The sequence below is a fragment of the Microtus oregoni genome, unplaced genomic scaffold (genome assembly GCF_018167655.1).
Source record: "Microtus oregoni isolate MIOR12 unplaced genomic scaffold, Mior012 000070F_ref0000104, whole genome shotgun sequence".
Lineage (NCBI taxonomy): Eukaryota > Metazoa > Chordata > Mammalia > Rodentia > Cricetidae > Microtus > Microtus oregoni.
This window is the reverse complement of record NW_024543977.1, coordinates 2,443,998-2,459,693: the sequence shown is the minus strand read 5'-3', so window position 1 is coordinate 2,459,693 and position 15,696 is coordinate 2,443,998. Positions and strand designations below refer to the sequence as shown.

The 15,696-nt window shown below is 43.1% G+C and overlaps 1 protein-coding gene across 1 annotated transcript in view; it reads right to left on the bottom strand.

Annotated features, from left to right (window-relative positions):
• The window catches only part of Gpr158 (G protein-coupled receptor 158), a 358,827-nt gene extending 344,273 nt beyond the window's left edge, over positions 1–14,554 (bottom strand). The window contains exon 1 of the mRNA XM_041641570.1: positions 12,804–14,554. Coding sequence (XP_041497504.1) covers positions 12,804–13,705 — 902 coding nt within the window. The 5' untranslated portion in view covers positions 13,706–14,554. The remainder of the gene's footprint in view (positions 1–12,803) is intronic.
• Between the last annotated feature and the right edge of the window lie 1,142 nt (positions 14,555–15,696).

Sequence of the window (15,696 nt, the reverse complement as noted above, 5' to 3'; positions counted from 1 at the left end):
GTAGAGGCAGGGCAATGAGAATGCTGGGAAGAAGGAAGTGCATTCTGCAGTCATGACCCAGCCTCAGAGGAAGCAAGATGTGACTGCCTTACCAAAAAAGGTACTAAGCCACGTGGCTAACTCAGACAAAAATTATGGGCTAATGTAAGTTATAAGAATTAGTTAATAAGAAGCATGAGCTAATGGGCCAATCAGTTTATAACTCATGTAGACCTCTGTGCGATTTTTTTTTACCCGCAGGACTGGGCAGGACAGAAAACCTCGGTCAACAGATAGAAGGCAGGGTGATGCGATGGGTTCAAAAATGATCACGATACTATATGTATATATATGCAAAAATTGTCAAAATTGAAGTTGGAAAACATTTATAAAAGAACCATGTTAATTATATAAGAATATAAGAATAAATAAGAGTAGGAAACCAATGAAAGAAAATAACAGAAGATACTAAAGTTTATAGATGCAAAATCCAAAGTAACCCATTGAAAATACTTTTAAAATATGGTTAATAAAACAATGGAAAGGGCAAGGGGGACGTACAAAGAAGGTGACCCAATTCATCACAATGAAAAAATAATAATAAGGGTTTACTCCTAAAACCTATCATTTCAGTTTTCCATTATTAATTACTAGTCATGTTCGAATAGCAATAAAATCTCATTAAGAGAAAACTTGTGGTTAAGAGAGTATAGTTCCTGGCCTGGGAGGAGATCTAGCACTCCAATTGGACAGTCAATGAGCTGTCTAGGAACCACCCTCAAGAAGGAGCATCCCCGGGAGGGTGTGCTCACTTTAGGCCGTATTAAAGAGATTTTTTATTTTCGATTCCTTTAATGGGTACTATAGTTTTCCTCCCCAGAATTCCGGGCCTGCTGCCATGCGTCAATTCAAACAGCAGGTTACTATTATTGCTTTCCCTTCTCTCTTCCAGTCTCTTTATCCAGGCAGATGCTGAGAGTCACAGCTTGCCTGAGCTGGGGAATTTCTTTTAAGTTCAAATAAAGTTGTTCTTGAGCTTCCATTTGACTTCATCCAAGTTAAATTCTTTTATTAATGAAACTAAGGGCCCCAAAATGAAGCCAGATACCACTGGTATCAATCGTGATAAATATGTCTACCTATACCGCTTTTTCTGGCTCTACCTCCAAATCCATGTTTCAAAGGCTCACAGTCTCAGCCAGGTGGTGGTGGTGCACGCCTTTAATCCGAGTACTGGGGTGGCAGAGGCAGGGGAATCTCTGTGAGTTCAAGGCCAACCTGGTCTAACAAAAGCTAGTTCCAGGACAGTTAGAACTGTTACACAGAGAAACCCTGTTTTGAAAAAAAAACAAACAACAACAACAAAAGGCTTGCAGTCTCTATCCGGCTCTCTGCCTCTCATCAGCTGTTCTGACCTTAACATCTTAGATGTCACCTCAATAGTCAACCCGGTGAGCAGACAGGCCAGCTAGAAGGTAGTCAGGGACCTGTATGACATCATCCCAGCCTTGCTCTGTATCTCTTTACTGGACCTCTCCTTGTATCCTCTTGTTCTGTGTCTGAAAAGAAGTATTATGTCTTACAGGCCTGCCCCTGGGAGCAACAAATGTATCAAACAAAGTTTGAAAAGGAATTCTGACTTTTGAAACTCCTACTTTCTCTACATTTGAAACTGTCTAATACCCACATTCGCGTTTAAGAATAGAGAAAACAGAACCAGCTTATGTCTTTGTCGGGGTCCCTGCAAACGCCATGGCCAGCAGGGAGACAATCCTTGTGAGGCAAAGAATGACACTCAGGGTAGTGCCATTTTCACAGGCACTGGGCTAAAACCCTCCAGAGTCTGGCCTGATGGTTTATTTTTCTTACATGTTTAAATACAGTAAAAATAAAAATTGGGGAGAACGTTCCATGTGGCAGTTATCATGACTAAGCTTCCGGGATGGCTACATCAAAACTCCCTTACAAAGTGCATCTCTCCAGCAAAGCACGGTGACCTTTACAACAAGAATGTGTCCGTTGCCTGATACACAGTGCTCAGGATAAGTGGTAGGGAGGAAGGATCTATGATACGCATAAGGATGGATCCTATTGGTGCAGGACGCAGAGTACGTGGGGCCTCTTTTATAAGGATGGATACTATTGGTGAAGGACACAGAGTATGTGGGGCCTCTTTTATAAGGATAGATGCTATTGGTGCAGTATGCAGAGTACATGGGGCTTCTTTCATAAGGATGGATGCTATTGGTGCAGGATGCAGAGTACGTGGGGCCTCTTTTATAAGGATGGATGCTATTGGTGAATGATGCAGAATACATTGGGCCTCTTTCATAAGGATGGATGTTATTAGTGCAGGACGCAGAGTATGTAGGGCTCTTTTATAAGGATGGATGCTATTGGTGCAGGATGCAGAGTACGTGGGGCCTCTTTTATAAGGATGGATGCTATTGGTGAAGGATGCAGAGTACGTGGTGCCTCTTTCATAAGGATGGATGTTATTGGTGAAGGACGCAGAGTACATGGGGCCTCTTTCATAAGGATGAATGTTATTAGTGCAGGACGCAGAGTACGTGGGGCTCTTTTATAAGGATGGATGCTATTGGTGCAGGGTGCAGCGTACATGTAACCACTTTCATAAGGATGTGTTCTAGCCACTGAGAGTTAAAGCTCAGGATTGAGGACTAAGCAATGCTTAGGATTTGCAGAGATTCAGGTGGAGGCTGGCTCCATAGAATAGCAAAAGATCACTTGTTAGGTAACATCGACTCCAGCCTTCCGGTGACCAGGAATCAATTGTTTCCACCCCTTGAAGAGAAAAGGCCTGTGTGTTGAACAATTCAGGATTTTTCTCCTGCTTTCTGTAAACTGTGCCTGCTACAAGACTTCATACATCTGATCGTCACTACTACAACATTGTGTTCCTTCATGGAGCAATTTCTGTGTGCCTTACCATCATCTCGGGCCATGGTATTTATTTGCCTAAATTCCAGCAACACTGGCTTTCCTTCTATTCTCCAAACACTTTCTGCTTTGTCCTGTCTGAGGGCCTTGGCAGTTGATACTGTCCCTCTGGAACTATGTGTTCCGAAACTGGCTCCTTGTGTGAATTTTTTTTCTGAGAAGGACTATTAGAAGCTTGTCTTTACAGACCACACTTTCACTCAACCTGTAACCCAGTTAGTAATGTGCTTTTAGATCATTTATAACTACGTACGCATTCTGCTTACATACTGTATACTCAAGCTGTTCAGATTTAATGGACTTCTAGGAAAAATACTGTAATCCATATCACTATGCTTTGGACTTCCAATGTACTTCCTGGCTACGAGCTCAGCTAGCTGAAGGCACAGCTTTGATTTTGCCATGTTTCCTATTTTTTTCCTTTGTGGCCCCTCCATGCCTCTGACTCAAAACAATGGAAGACGAGAGCTGATGACCAGATCTAAGACCATTCTCTGGAAGCAGTGAGGCATTGAAAGCAATGCTCCCTGACCCCCAGCCTCCTCACCTGTATACACAAAACATTTTGGAAGCAACATCTGAGCATAGAGTGATAAGATCTGACTGTGGCTTTGTATGCTGTTCTGAATCAATAAGGCCAGAAAAAATCATCTTCTTCCTTATGAGACTCCTATAAGAGGTTAATTAGGACAGAAGTTCTTCAAGTTACCATATTGGCTGTGCGATGGCCTTTGTTCAGGACTACTTCTTAGATTTATGCACCACAGTGCACTTGTAAGTCAGAGTAAAACCAGCAAGATGGGATCCCTCCATCCCACCTGGGTCCTGGACTCTCTTATATCAGGACAGAACATGCCAAAACTCTTCTGGATAAATCAAACCCACTCTTGGGCAGACAGCACTAAGAGTTTGTGTTCCTTCTCTCTCTCTCTTTTTTTTTTTAAATCAACAATGTTTAATTCAACCCATTTCTCTCCTTTTTTTTTTTTTTTGGTTTGGTTTGGGTTTTTTTCTCTTTATAAATAATACCATTCAAAATTTCCACCTCCTCCTATTTCCCTCCCATTCCTCCTTCCCTTCCCCCCTCCCCCTCCAGTTCTAAGAGAGGGCAGAATACCCTGCCCTGTGGGAAGTCTTCTCTTAGGCAGGCAGCATCACCACATCTCCTTCCCATCCTTCCTTTCTCAGTTAAGCCCATCTCTTCAAAGACAGTTTTTCCTAGTCCTTTTTTCATAGATTTTGCTCTATCTTCCAGATATTCTTAACCATATTCCCCTATGCATTTCCTTTGGATAATTGAGCCAGTGGGACAATGTATAATGTACCTGAGCTCATGTTCAATGTATAATGTATCTGAGCCAATGTACAGCATATAATATACCTGAGCTAGTGCACAATGTATAATGTACCTGACTCTGTATCAGGGGACTGTTTCCTGGTGGCATTTATTTCTAATCAAGAGTTATTATTTTAATTTTGTTAGTTGTATTACCATGTACCCTCACCCCCCGCCAAAGTCAGTGAGATCAGAACTTTGTTTGCCATCATATACTCCATACAACTCTATCAAGGGCATGAAATACCACCTGAAATATTGCCTTAAAATGAATACTAATACAAGCAGAAATTCCTAAATTAGATAGATGATAGATAGAAAGATCATTGAAGATGATAGATAGATAGATAGATAGATAGATAGATAGATAGATAGATAGATATTCATTCTTTTCATCAACAGGGGATATCCTACCTCCTAAATCTTTTACATAAGAGAACTGAATCACAGAGGGATTTATAACCTGTCCAGTGTCACACAGAAGTGAACTGAAAACTCTTGGATTCAAACCTAGATTTGTAGTCCCCAATCCTTCCTCCTAGACAGTACTCCATGCTGTGTCTCTGAAATATGCAAAGCAACTGTAGGAGGCACTGGACAGAGGAACAAAGCATTCTCATGCTTCCAGGATGCAAACTGTCCGAGCAGCTCCCTTAGGAGACAAACAATTACAGGAGTATACACACTGCAGTGCTGGAGGTCAAACTCAGGTCCTTGAACATACGAGGCAATGAATGGCTCTACCACTGAGCAGTCACTTTTGCCTAGCATATTCTCTAACTATTTTAAGATATTAACGTTCCTTTAATGAGATAAGCTCTGCGTTAGCCTAATAATAGCTCTAACTTCCTGAAATGAAGTTCTAAAATGAAGGCATGGTCAACTTATCTTTATAATGATGAAATCTCCAGGAACTTGATTCTTCTGGTGTCTTCTAGGGAAGAATAGTTCAGTTTCATTCAAATTTGAAATTTCTCAGTCTGACAGTACCCCAGCATGGCTCATGCTGGTCGCTTTTCATCTGCTCATTCACCTCCTGTGTTTCATCTCCCTCTCCTTCCTTCCTCCCTCCACCTCTATGTCCCAGTTCTCAATTCACTCAAATACTCCTTACACACATACTGCCTTTCAAAATACATATTTTAATGGGAAATGTTGGATATAAAACATATAAGTAGAAAACAATTCTTATCAACAGAACCTTCCAGGAATCTTTGAGATAGTCTGAGCCCTGGGCTTATATAAGTATAAATTGAAACTTACTTGATCATCAAATTTCAATTCATGTTCTGCTATAATCTTATGTTTTAATTAAGTAGAAACTTAGCTTAAAGAAATCTACATATCTCTACATGGACATATATAACCATGTACACATGCATGCACACCTTGTTTATGTATGTACACATATAAGAAGACATATATATATATATACACATATCCCTAGGATAGCATAGGATGCCATATGCCATACTCACTCCTTTATATCAGTGTCTTTCAAACAGGTACTTTGTCAACCTAGGATGTCTGCCCCAGTGTTTACTGGGTAGAGACCGAAAGTAATGCTGAAGACTTAAAAATCAATAAAACAAGTCCCATAGCAAAGAATCACATGGCAGAAAACTGCTATGGTACTGGGACTAAGAAAGCCTGATCTACACAGAAGACTGAGGCATCCAATATTTGAAAAGCTAAACTCTTCATTCTATCCCAGGCAATTGGGAAGCAAAAATAAAGAAAAAATAGTCATCTCTACAGGAATTTTATTTTATTCCTAATGGCCAAAACTCATTATGCTGCTAAGCAAGAAATTTTTATTTTCACATACAAACACACATAAAAAATTGAAGCACTTTAGAAAAACAAGACATTCGTGTTCCCTCCCACTTAGTCTCTTGGTGGTCATTTTTTCTCCTCAGTGTTTAGGGCATTTTCCATGCTTTGAATGAAATGTTTAGCCAGATGGCATGAGAGAGAATTTTATCATATTTCTCTAACCTATTCTGAAAGCTACAGCTTCTGATGTAGTGTGTAACATACTTCATACACGTGAGGAAGACAATGTGGTTACATGCTTTAGTGTATGTCATCACTGTTGGCTTTTAATTATGTACCTATGTTCACACATACCCATCACAATTAGTATGCCATTCTTATGCACCAAGCTGACCTCATTCTGTAGATCTGTGTAGAAACTATTGGTGACATCCTCTTCTGTTTCTGCTGTTGGTATGTATACCTGTATGATAGTTATTAAATGTGTCATTGTCTGGAATCTGGCATATATAATTCGGCATTTACTGGTCTGTACCTGAGCATTAAGAAACATCTCCATCTATGAAGGAAGTAAACTACAGAATATGACAATGGCACTCGAGATACTTTGGCCATGTTATGAGAATGAATGACAACAGATACCCAAAAATAGCACTGCTTGGAGCAGTGCACGGGATAAGGCAAAGAGAAAGGCCCCAAAATGCTGGACAGACAGCATAGGGGAAGACTGTAGAACCTTGGGTGTGACAATAACACAAGCATCTAGGACTAACCAGGATAGGAACAACTGAAGAACCGCCATAAACGGGATACCCATGCATGCTTAAGTATTGCCGGGCATAAATGAATGAATGAAAAATGAATATATATTCATAGGAGTGCAGTGCCCATAGAAGTCAGAGGAAGGCATTGTATCTTCTGGAACTGGAATTACTGGCCTTTGTGCTGAGAACCAGACTTAGTTCCTCTGAAAGAGCAGTATATGCTTTAATGCTGAGCCATCTCTCTAGGCCCTAGAGATGATAGGGCTCATCATTTTAAACAGAATTATGATGAAGACATATGGCGTTCTGGTCTGCATACAGTACTGAGAAAGACATGTATTTCATGTTGCGTACATGCATAGTTTTCTACCAATGATGATAGAACTTTATCTTTTGAGAGAACTTGGAATGTGTTTTCTCCTTTCACAGTATCACAGTTCATCAAAGACACCATTGATTCTTAGATGCAGTGTTTTTCACTGTGAACAAACAAAGGAAAATGAATAACAATTGATAACGATTATTTGGGTTTGAGAAACATTAAAAAGTGAGAATGGAACATCTTAGAAATGATAGAATACGTAGTTCTTTATTGACACATCTTCTCCCACGTAAGAGTCATATGTCAGGTTACTGGATGTAAGTCTTTTCATAATGATGCAACATCCACATGAAATAAAAATGGTGAAAAAAAGGTTAAACTTATGAAACTATAGTTTCTCTTAAGTTATAGGTACTCTGTGTTTTGATAATTGGAAAAACATTAAAAATACGCTGTCTTGCTTTAGTTATATTGTTAAGTGGAGGCTAATTATAACAGGCATTACAATGAGTAAGAACTAACTGGCTTAGTTTATGTTGAATGGAATTTTCATTTAATAATGGTGTATGTTGAAGGGGTATGAAGAGAGAGAGAGAGAGAGAGAGAGAGAGAGAGAGAGAGAGACTGCCCCTCTTGAACAATAAAGATAGTTAAATTTTCTAATACTGGAGCCAGCATGTATTTTCCATAAACTCTACTGTAGTAAACTAGAGAAACCCTGTGATTGCTCTGAGGCACTGGGATGCTCTAAGGTATAAATAAGCAATTTTGTCACCATCCCTGTGTAGCCTTGGCGTTTTAGGAAGTGAAGTAAGAAGGACTGCAAAACACTTCAAGCCTAAATCATTAATCTTCTTCTAACTCAAAAATATATTTCATAGAACATCTATCCACCTAAATGCTTCTATAGAGCAAGGGTTTTCCTATAGGAATAGACTCTAGTTAAATGAACAAGTGACCTGTCAAAGTAAAAATTGCACATAGAGAAGAATTGTTACTAAAAGCTAAGAGGCAGATAAGGCTAAAAGACCAACAAAACAAGCTGTTATATGTGCCATTGCCACACTGAGCAAAAGCTGAATAACTATGGGCTTCAAACTCTCTGAAGCACAGCCCAGCACCAGTAAGCTTCCTATTGGTGCATGACAACCCTCAAGCTGCCAACGGCTTCAGCCATCCAAGGTGCTGTATTCAGCTTGACTATTCCTTTATACACCAAACTATAACTGAAGAGAGAAAACATATGAGGCCCTGATGCTGCTGACCAACTAAGCACAAAATCGCATCAACAGCATACACTTGGCATGCTGGGACATTAAAATATAATCATGAAATGCAGTGTGTGTCCCATTCAGTCACAAAATCACATCAACAGCATACTCTTGGCATGCTGGGACATTAAAATATAATCATGAAATGCAGTGTGTGTCCCATTCAGTCACACTGAAAACTGAAAAGGAGAGCCTGTCTAGCCCACAGAGCCTTTCTGAAGTTAAAAATAACTCTTGGCTCATGCAGGAGTTAAGGCTGTAAAATCAGTGTCTGAAGGGGCCTAGCTCCCTCTCTAGAGCACAGGCAATTATAAGAGCATTCACTTTCGCAATTTATTTAGCAACATGTCCCACTTCTGCATTCAAACACACTTTCTAGAAGATGGCAAAATTCTCGGGGACCACAAGAAATACTTCTCCAAATAGTTTACAGACAGCCACAGTGGTAGATTGAAACTAGACCTCGGTGAAGAGGAGGTACAGAGCCCCAAAGTGTGAAAGCGTTGCTCATCTTCAATGAGTCTATGAGAGATGGATGGAGACTTTTGCTCTGGTACAACCTGCTACTGGGTTTCAGTGTATTTCAGAGTTCCTTCAAGACCAGGAAGCTCAAATCACACTTGGTCTCATCTTGAAGTGGAATTTTCTTTTACATTAGTTTATACTCTTAACATTGTACACATCAATTGGATTTTTATGTGAATTATATGAACAAATGACCATTATATAAAAATATCCCTTCTCCAAGTACTAAATTTGTTTATATTATCCAACTTTCCGAGCTACTTGTCCATTGTTTGGGTAAGCCACTTGTGAACTACTATCACAGATATATAGAGGTACATGAAGATCATCATGCCCATTTTACATTTTTATTATTGCCAAAACAAGTTCCCAGACAGACGATGTAGCCCAACTAGACAAACGTGGGAAGTGGCTAATTTTAGTGTAGCACTTTTCTCATTACACAGAACAATTTTTTGCATGACTAGCCAACACGAATAAATGTATATTACTTATTTGTGGCAAATATATTAACTCCAGAAAATACTGTCTTTTAAATAATAAACAATAAAAACGTGAAATCAACAATGGGGGATGAATAGGTTGAAAGCATTGTATGTTAACTCAGAGACTGAACAAGCATCATGGGTGGGTGGCAGAAATTAGATTTGAGCTCCTTGGAGAGCAGCTCACAGCTTGGATAGGGTACTCAAGGTTATGACATTGTAATACTGAATTCTAAGTTTTAAGAAGCAAATGCAGTGGTTCAGATATAACAGCCAACCAATAGTAAGTGCTCAAAAAATAATGTCCCCATCAATTCTGGAGTACCACCAAAGAGCTGTGTCACTTCTGAGAATTTTTTTTAGTTCTTTTAAGTTTTCACAACTGAAAAATAGTATAAAATCAAATTAGTTCTGAATTTCTTTCATCTCATCAAGAAAGGGGGAATTCCCAGGACAGCGGTGTACCTCAGTCATAGAGCACTTCACTTAGTCCATGAAAGCCCTACAGTGTAAACCAACTACAAAAAAAATAAATGTAAATCTCAAAATGATAAAGTATCTTGGACCAGTCCTGGGTATTGAACTAGCCATCACCAGAAAGATGTTTATGCATTTAGCAAAAGAGGTCCCCATTCTAGTCCAGTCTCAATGCATGGAGCTGCAGGAGCATGCTGTAGATATATCTAATGTGTACTTCTAAACTGTGAAAGGAAGCCTATGGCCCAGTTCTATTGTTGTTACAAACTGTATGTATGACTTTTGGATAAGTCCCTTCTCTTGTCTAGTTCAGCCTCCCTTTCCTTTCTTTTTCTTCTTTCTCCCCCTCTCCTCTCCCCTTCTTTCATTCCTTCTCTCTTCCCTTTCCTTTGGTATTAGGTAGACCCACCTGATCCCTTGAATAGTTCTTCTAGCTCCTTCAGAGACCATCTTTTTGTGTCTTCAACACAGGTTTAAAATGTAGAGTAGTACAGCTATGGAGTAGATGGCACTCACTGGAACAGATTCTACTCTTTGTGGATGTCCTGAGCCAGACCAACTTCTGTAGACAGCCAGGCACACAAGGACTGGCTCTGTACCTTAGCTGAAGAACATACTGGTGACTATGAAAGCACTTACAGAAACAAACTTTTACTGGGCATAGTCAAGGAATGTGTAGTTCTCACAAACTTGGACCCTTTTGCATCTTCAGCCTTTCCCCTTGGCTGGCTGAAAGACTGAGTACATTGAGACAATATATTTTTCCTGATCATAAGAGAAAAGAGTCTAAGGGCTGGTGGTGGAATCGGTAGTAGAACCCTTGTCTAGTATATGTTGTGCCCCAGGTTACATCCCCAACATGTGGGGAGTTTGAATAAAAAAGACAGATAGAGAGAGAGAGGAGGAAAGAAGAAGAACAGAAATGGAGAAGAGAGAGAACAATTCTAAAACAAGAAGGTCTTCCTCCTGGTCCCACGTCTGATCCTTGGAAACATTCTCATTCATATGCATTAGCTGCTGGTTCACTAAGTCATCCCCATGAAGCAGGATTTCACATACTGGGGAAAAGCAAAAGTGGGCTTTCATCTTGGCTCCTCTATTTAATGTCTGTGTCATCATCCACGAAGTGTAGCCCCTCTATTTTAGATTCCTTTGCTGAAAAGTAGAGAAAAGAGTAATACACAACTCTGAAGACTCCTGGGAAAAGTCAAGACAGATCTAGCAAGCCGTTAACTCAGAACCTAATACCAAAGGAAAGGGAAGAGAGAGGGAATGAAAGAAGGGGAGAGGAGAGGGGGAGAAAGAAGAAAAAGAAAGGAAAGGGAGGCTGATCCTTAGACTCTCTGGAAAGGATCATCTAAAAGCCCCAGTTTAGTGGCTATAGGCAGCATCCGCTGAACTCTCTTCTGGGAAAATGCCGTGGCAAGGATTCAAAACTGGTCTGAGCCCTTATGAAGAGGATCCTGAAAGCATCAGGAGGAAATGAGATTATCCTGAAAGTGGGAAAGTTGCTGCAGTTTAAGATAAGATCTTTTAAAAAGCCATAAACACACATAGGGGGTCATGTAGAATCAAAGAAGCAAGGGGAGGGGGGGTCTTCACTGATGCCCTTTCAAGTGTTGCTGGTGAAGAGGCTACAGAATTTTAAGGCTGTATAATTCCCTAGAGGCAACCCTTTTCAATTCTCTTTGTAGATAAGGACCTGAGGCCCAAAGAGGTTAAACAATACATTTAAGGCACTTCTATAGTAAAGGGTAATGCCAAGACAAGCTTCTGAAGGTCACTGATTGCCCTGCCTTGCTTGTCCTGGTGTGTTTTGGCATGTCAGCATCCTGTCCCTGAAGTACTAAAGCAAAAGTACATAAAATCATACATATATGTACACACACATATACAATCACACATTTTCTTGATTTTTACAAGTCCCCCAAAAATTAAATGAAAAATAAATAAAAGCAACTCCAATCCCCCTGCCCCTCTTTCTAGTTTCCCATCGGAAGCCCTGTGAGATCCCATTCACTTGCAATATTCTTCAAGACCATCTCTGGAGTTTCTCCTCTTTCCTTTTTGTTCCTTCTTTGCATCCATTCCTAAAAGGCTGTTTCTAGAAGTTCCTCGCCATGAGGTTGAGGGACAACAGAGCTAATTTGCAAATGCTAGTTTTCCTCCAATGCCATAGGGCGAGATGCTTATGTTTCTTCCCAGTCTTCTGTTTGGGTAGAACTGACTGATTCCTCCCTCCCCAACACTAATGGAGAACCTTCAGATGTGCCTAACAGAACGGGAGGAGGAAGATACAGGGTAAGGAAAGCCGATGACTAGGAGAGGGAGAGAAGCCAATAGGAGCACTCTGACCAAATTGCTAAGTCTGGATCCTGGAGACGGCTCTACTGCTGGAGTGACTCAGTGCTGAGTGGCCAGAACTGCCCAGGGGATGCACAGGTTTAATTACACGCTCTGGTAGCTGACTAACAGCAGGCTCGCGCTCCAGACTACACTCATAGGAAGTGGGCAGAGGCTACCCCAAAGTGGCAGATGCAAGGAATTCTCACTCCCTGTGTCTTGCTTAATTTGTTCTTCCTCTCATCTGATTTTCTCCACTTTGCCTGATAGGCGCATCCAAGCTCCCCCAAAGTTCAGGGATACCACCCTTGTGGTCTGGGAGGATTAAGGTCAAGTGTTACCTTTCCCGTACACCAGGGAAAAACCTTCCCAAGAGTACCTGAAGCAGACAGACCCGGGCATTTCCCACCCCTCTGCACATGAGCCCGCCTGGGCATCCTTTAGCCTGAGGCTCTGTTCCAAGGCTGGAGACTTAAGTATCACCGAAAGACAAGTGTGCTTTCCCAGAGTGCCCACTTGCAAAACCAAAGGAAAACTGCTTGTACCCTTTTCCCCTCTCCCTACCTGAATTCCGGGACTAAGTTAGGCTGAAGCCCATAGAAGGCAGCGGAGAGAGTGACCAGCCACCCCGGCTTGTAACTCCCGTTCTCGCACTCCAGATAAGGTGGAGACCACTTGACGTGGCTCCTGTCTCCTCCGAGTCCATCCCTTCGCCGCCAGCTGTGACCCAGGCCCCGTGGCCCCTGATTGGAGCCGCGGCGGTGCAAGTGGGGCTTCCACTTTCGCCGAAGCCCGTGGAACCACTCGGTTTCCAGAGAGGCATTGGCCAAGTGGTGAGCGGAGGAGGACAGGTCCTGGAGCAGGATGCGACTCTCCTCGCGGGTGGCCTGGAGGAAGACCTGCGGGGCGGGCGTGGACAGCGACTCGGTGCTGAAGGTGATGGCTGCCCGGGAGATGCTGGGCTCACCCTCCAGGAGACTCCGCACCAGAGCCTGGTACCACTGTAAGTCATCCTGTACGGTCTGCTCCCGAGACTTATTGCTCTGCAGCATCATGTTGAGGAAGTTGATGGCGTGTGTCAGAGTGTCCAGCGCCCCGTGCAAGGAGGGATGGGAGCTAGCTAGGGTCGTCGACTTCCCCGGCAGGCCAGCCAACTCGTAGCGCCCGGAGCAGTTGGCTCGCTTCAGCTGGTGGAAGTCCCCGGTGTAGAGGTAAGAGGCCACGTCCATGGGCACCTCCTCGGCTAGTTTCTGTGCCAAGATGGTGCCGTCTGTGGAGCGGCTCCAGGGAGTAGAGGGGTCCAGGGCAGAGGCTCGCGCCAGCTGTTGGCCATGCTGCTTTCCCCTCAGGGTCTTCTCTCGAGGGGAATCCGGCCATCCCGGGGGGTCAAGGCTGGCGCCAACAGCTCCCAATCCCAGATGAGCGAGCAGGAGGCAGAAGAGTAAAGAGTAAGCCATGACTCCCATCTATCTAGCACAGAAGAAAGGAGGTAACCGGAGGAGTCACTTTGTAAATGTTGGTCTCAAATTATCACCAGTAAGACTTTTACTGGGGGAGGGGTTGTCTTCCTCCTTCTCCAGGTGGCGCTCAGTGCAGATGGACTTTAAAATAAAAATGTTTAGAAATTGGCCCAGCTTGCTCAGCTGCCGTAACAGACCAAATCACCTGTGGCAATGCTGGCTGCGCCCGCTCCACAGTGGGTCGGGTCGGGATTACGCACCTCGCAGCCTTGAGCCAAACAGGTTACATCCCCGGCAGCTATAGTTAGCCCGCTTACGTCTTTCTGTTCAGCCGCTTTCACCGCCGCTCTCATTGAGGTGTGTTCAAGAGCTGCTGCTGATGCTGCTGATGATGCTGCCACTGCGGCCGCCGAAGACGTTGTTCCATCATCTCACCCTTGGCAGGTCGTTCCCGCCTCCCGGCTCTGGCCCCTCCTGGACCCCTTCTCCCGGAGATGCAAGCGCGCACACAGACAGGAGCCGCGAGCGCAGCGGCGAGTCCCAAGGAGCCAGGGTTTTCTTTGAAGACGTTCGTGTCTCTGGAGTCCAGACAGCCAGGCAGCTGGTTAAGTGGAGCCTTTAGGTTTGGCCACAAACCACACCGCTGCCTCTCCCTGCTCTCAGTTGAAACCAGTTTAAAGAGACAGCTTGGCCGCAACCAAACCCTTGTAGGGCGGCTTCAAGTCGTCTTGTGCCCTGTTTGGTCGGCGCCTCTGTCAATCAGCTGACTGCCATTTGTTGGCTGGGGCGGGAGCTGTCCAGTGCTGAACCCGAGGCGCACTGAGGAGGCGGAGGAGGAGGCGGCGGCGCGGGTGCTTTCACCCACTCGTGTTCCCTGATGACTCGGAAACCTGCAGGGGTGGCAAGAAGTGGGCGGAAAGGAGGGGAGAAGCGGCGCTTTCGGTGGCTGAGAGCGAAGGAAACTTGGACTTACTGAGAAGGAGGAGGCTGTTGGCATCTTGCTTGCTTAGTTAAATCAGCCCTTTCTTTTGCCTGGAAAAGAGGGAGAAGGGAGTAGTTTTCATTTCTGACTGAAACTGGGGGGTTGGAGAGAACGTAGGATGGAAACGTGTCCTTCTCAGCATCTGCTCATTTTTTAGGCAAATGATCAAATTCCCTTCCTTGTTGTCGGTTAAGGAAATGATTAAACCTGGCTTGCTGAGGATGGTCTTAGCTGTGAGAGAGTAATGGAGACATCTACTGGCTGAGCTTCAAGGAAAAATAAATGTCATATTAAAGGAACCTCTTCCTCGGGACCAGAATGGAAGGGAACCTGTGAAAATAAAGATGTGTAGAGAAGGAGCGTGACCGAAAAGTGCATGTTGTAGACTGTGAGAGAGTGAAGGCTAGAAAGAGCCAATCTGTGTTGTGTGGATACAACGTCACTGTCCGTGAGTTACTAGAACTGATGAATAACAACTCAGACTTCAGAGAAGGGTTGAATAGGTGTGACAGCTCCTCAAACAATTGACAGGGCTGCTAAGTCACCCGACTGTATTACTTGAAGACTCCCATAGCATTTGAGAGTGTGTCTTACACTCTGATAATGGGTGAATAGTACAGAGACCTATTTTACTGTACATGTCTGCAGTTTCAAATTCCTTGAGCCACATGGGAAAAGTTCCAGGTTCATTTTAGCCCCCAATTCACAAAACATCACTCATGGCATTCCAAAAAAGTACTGCTTAGATTTACTGCGCTGTGTCATTTTGCTCTAATGAGAAAATACCTCAGTCTGTTCTGTGTTTCTGTCACAATAGACTGATGTGTAAAGAAAAAAATATTCATTTAGCTCTTAGTTTTCACACTGGGTAGTTTCTGATTTGGGGGACTTGTAATGAATGGCCTTCTGGATACATGAGAACATGGAAGACAGTATGATGCTCAGGAGTAGATTGGAGAGAGAAGTCATTTGGCCCAATAAGAAACACGCATCAAGGGAAGAACCAAACTGGCTT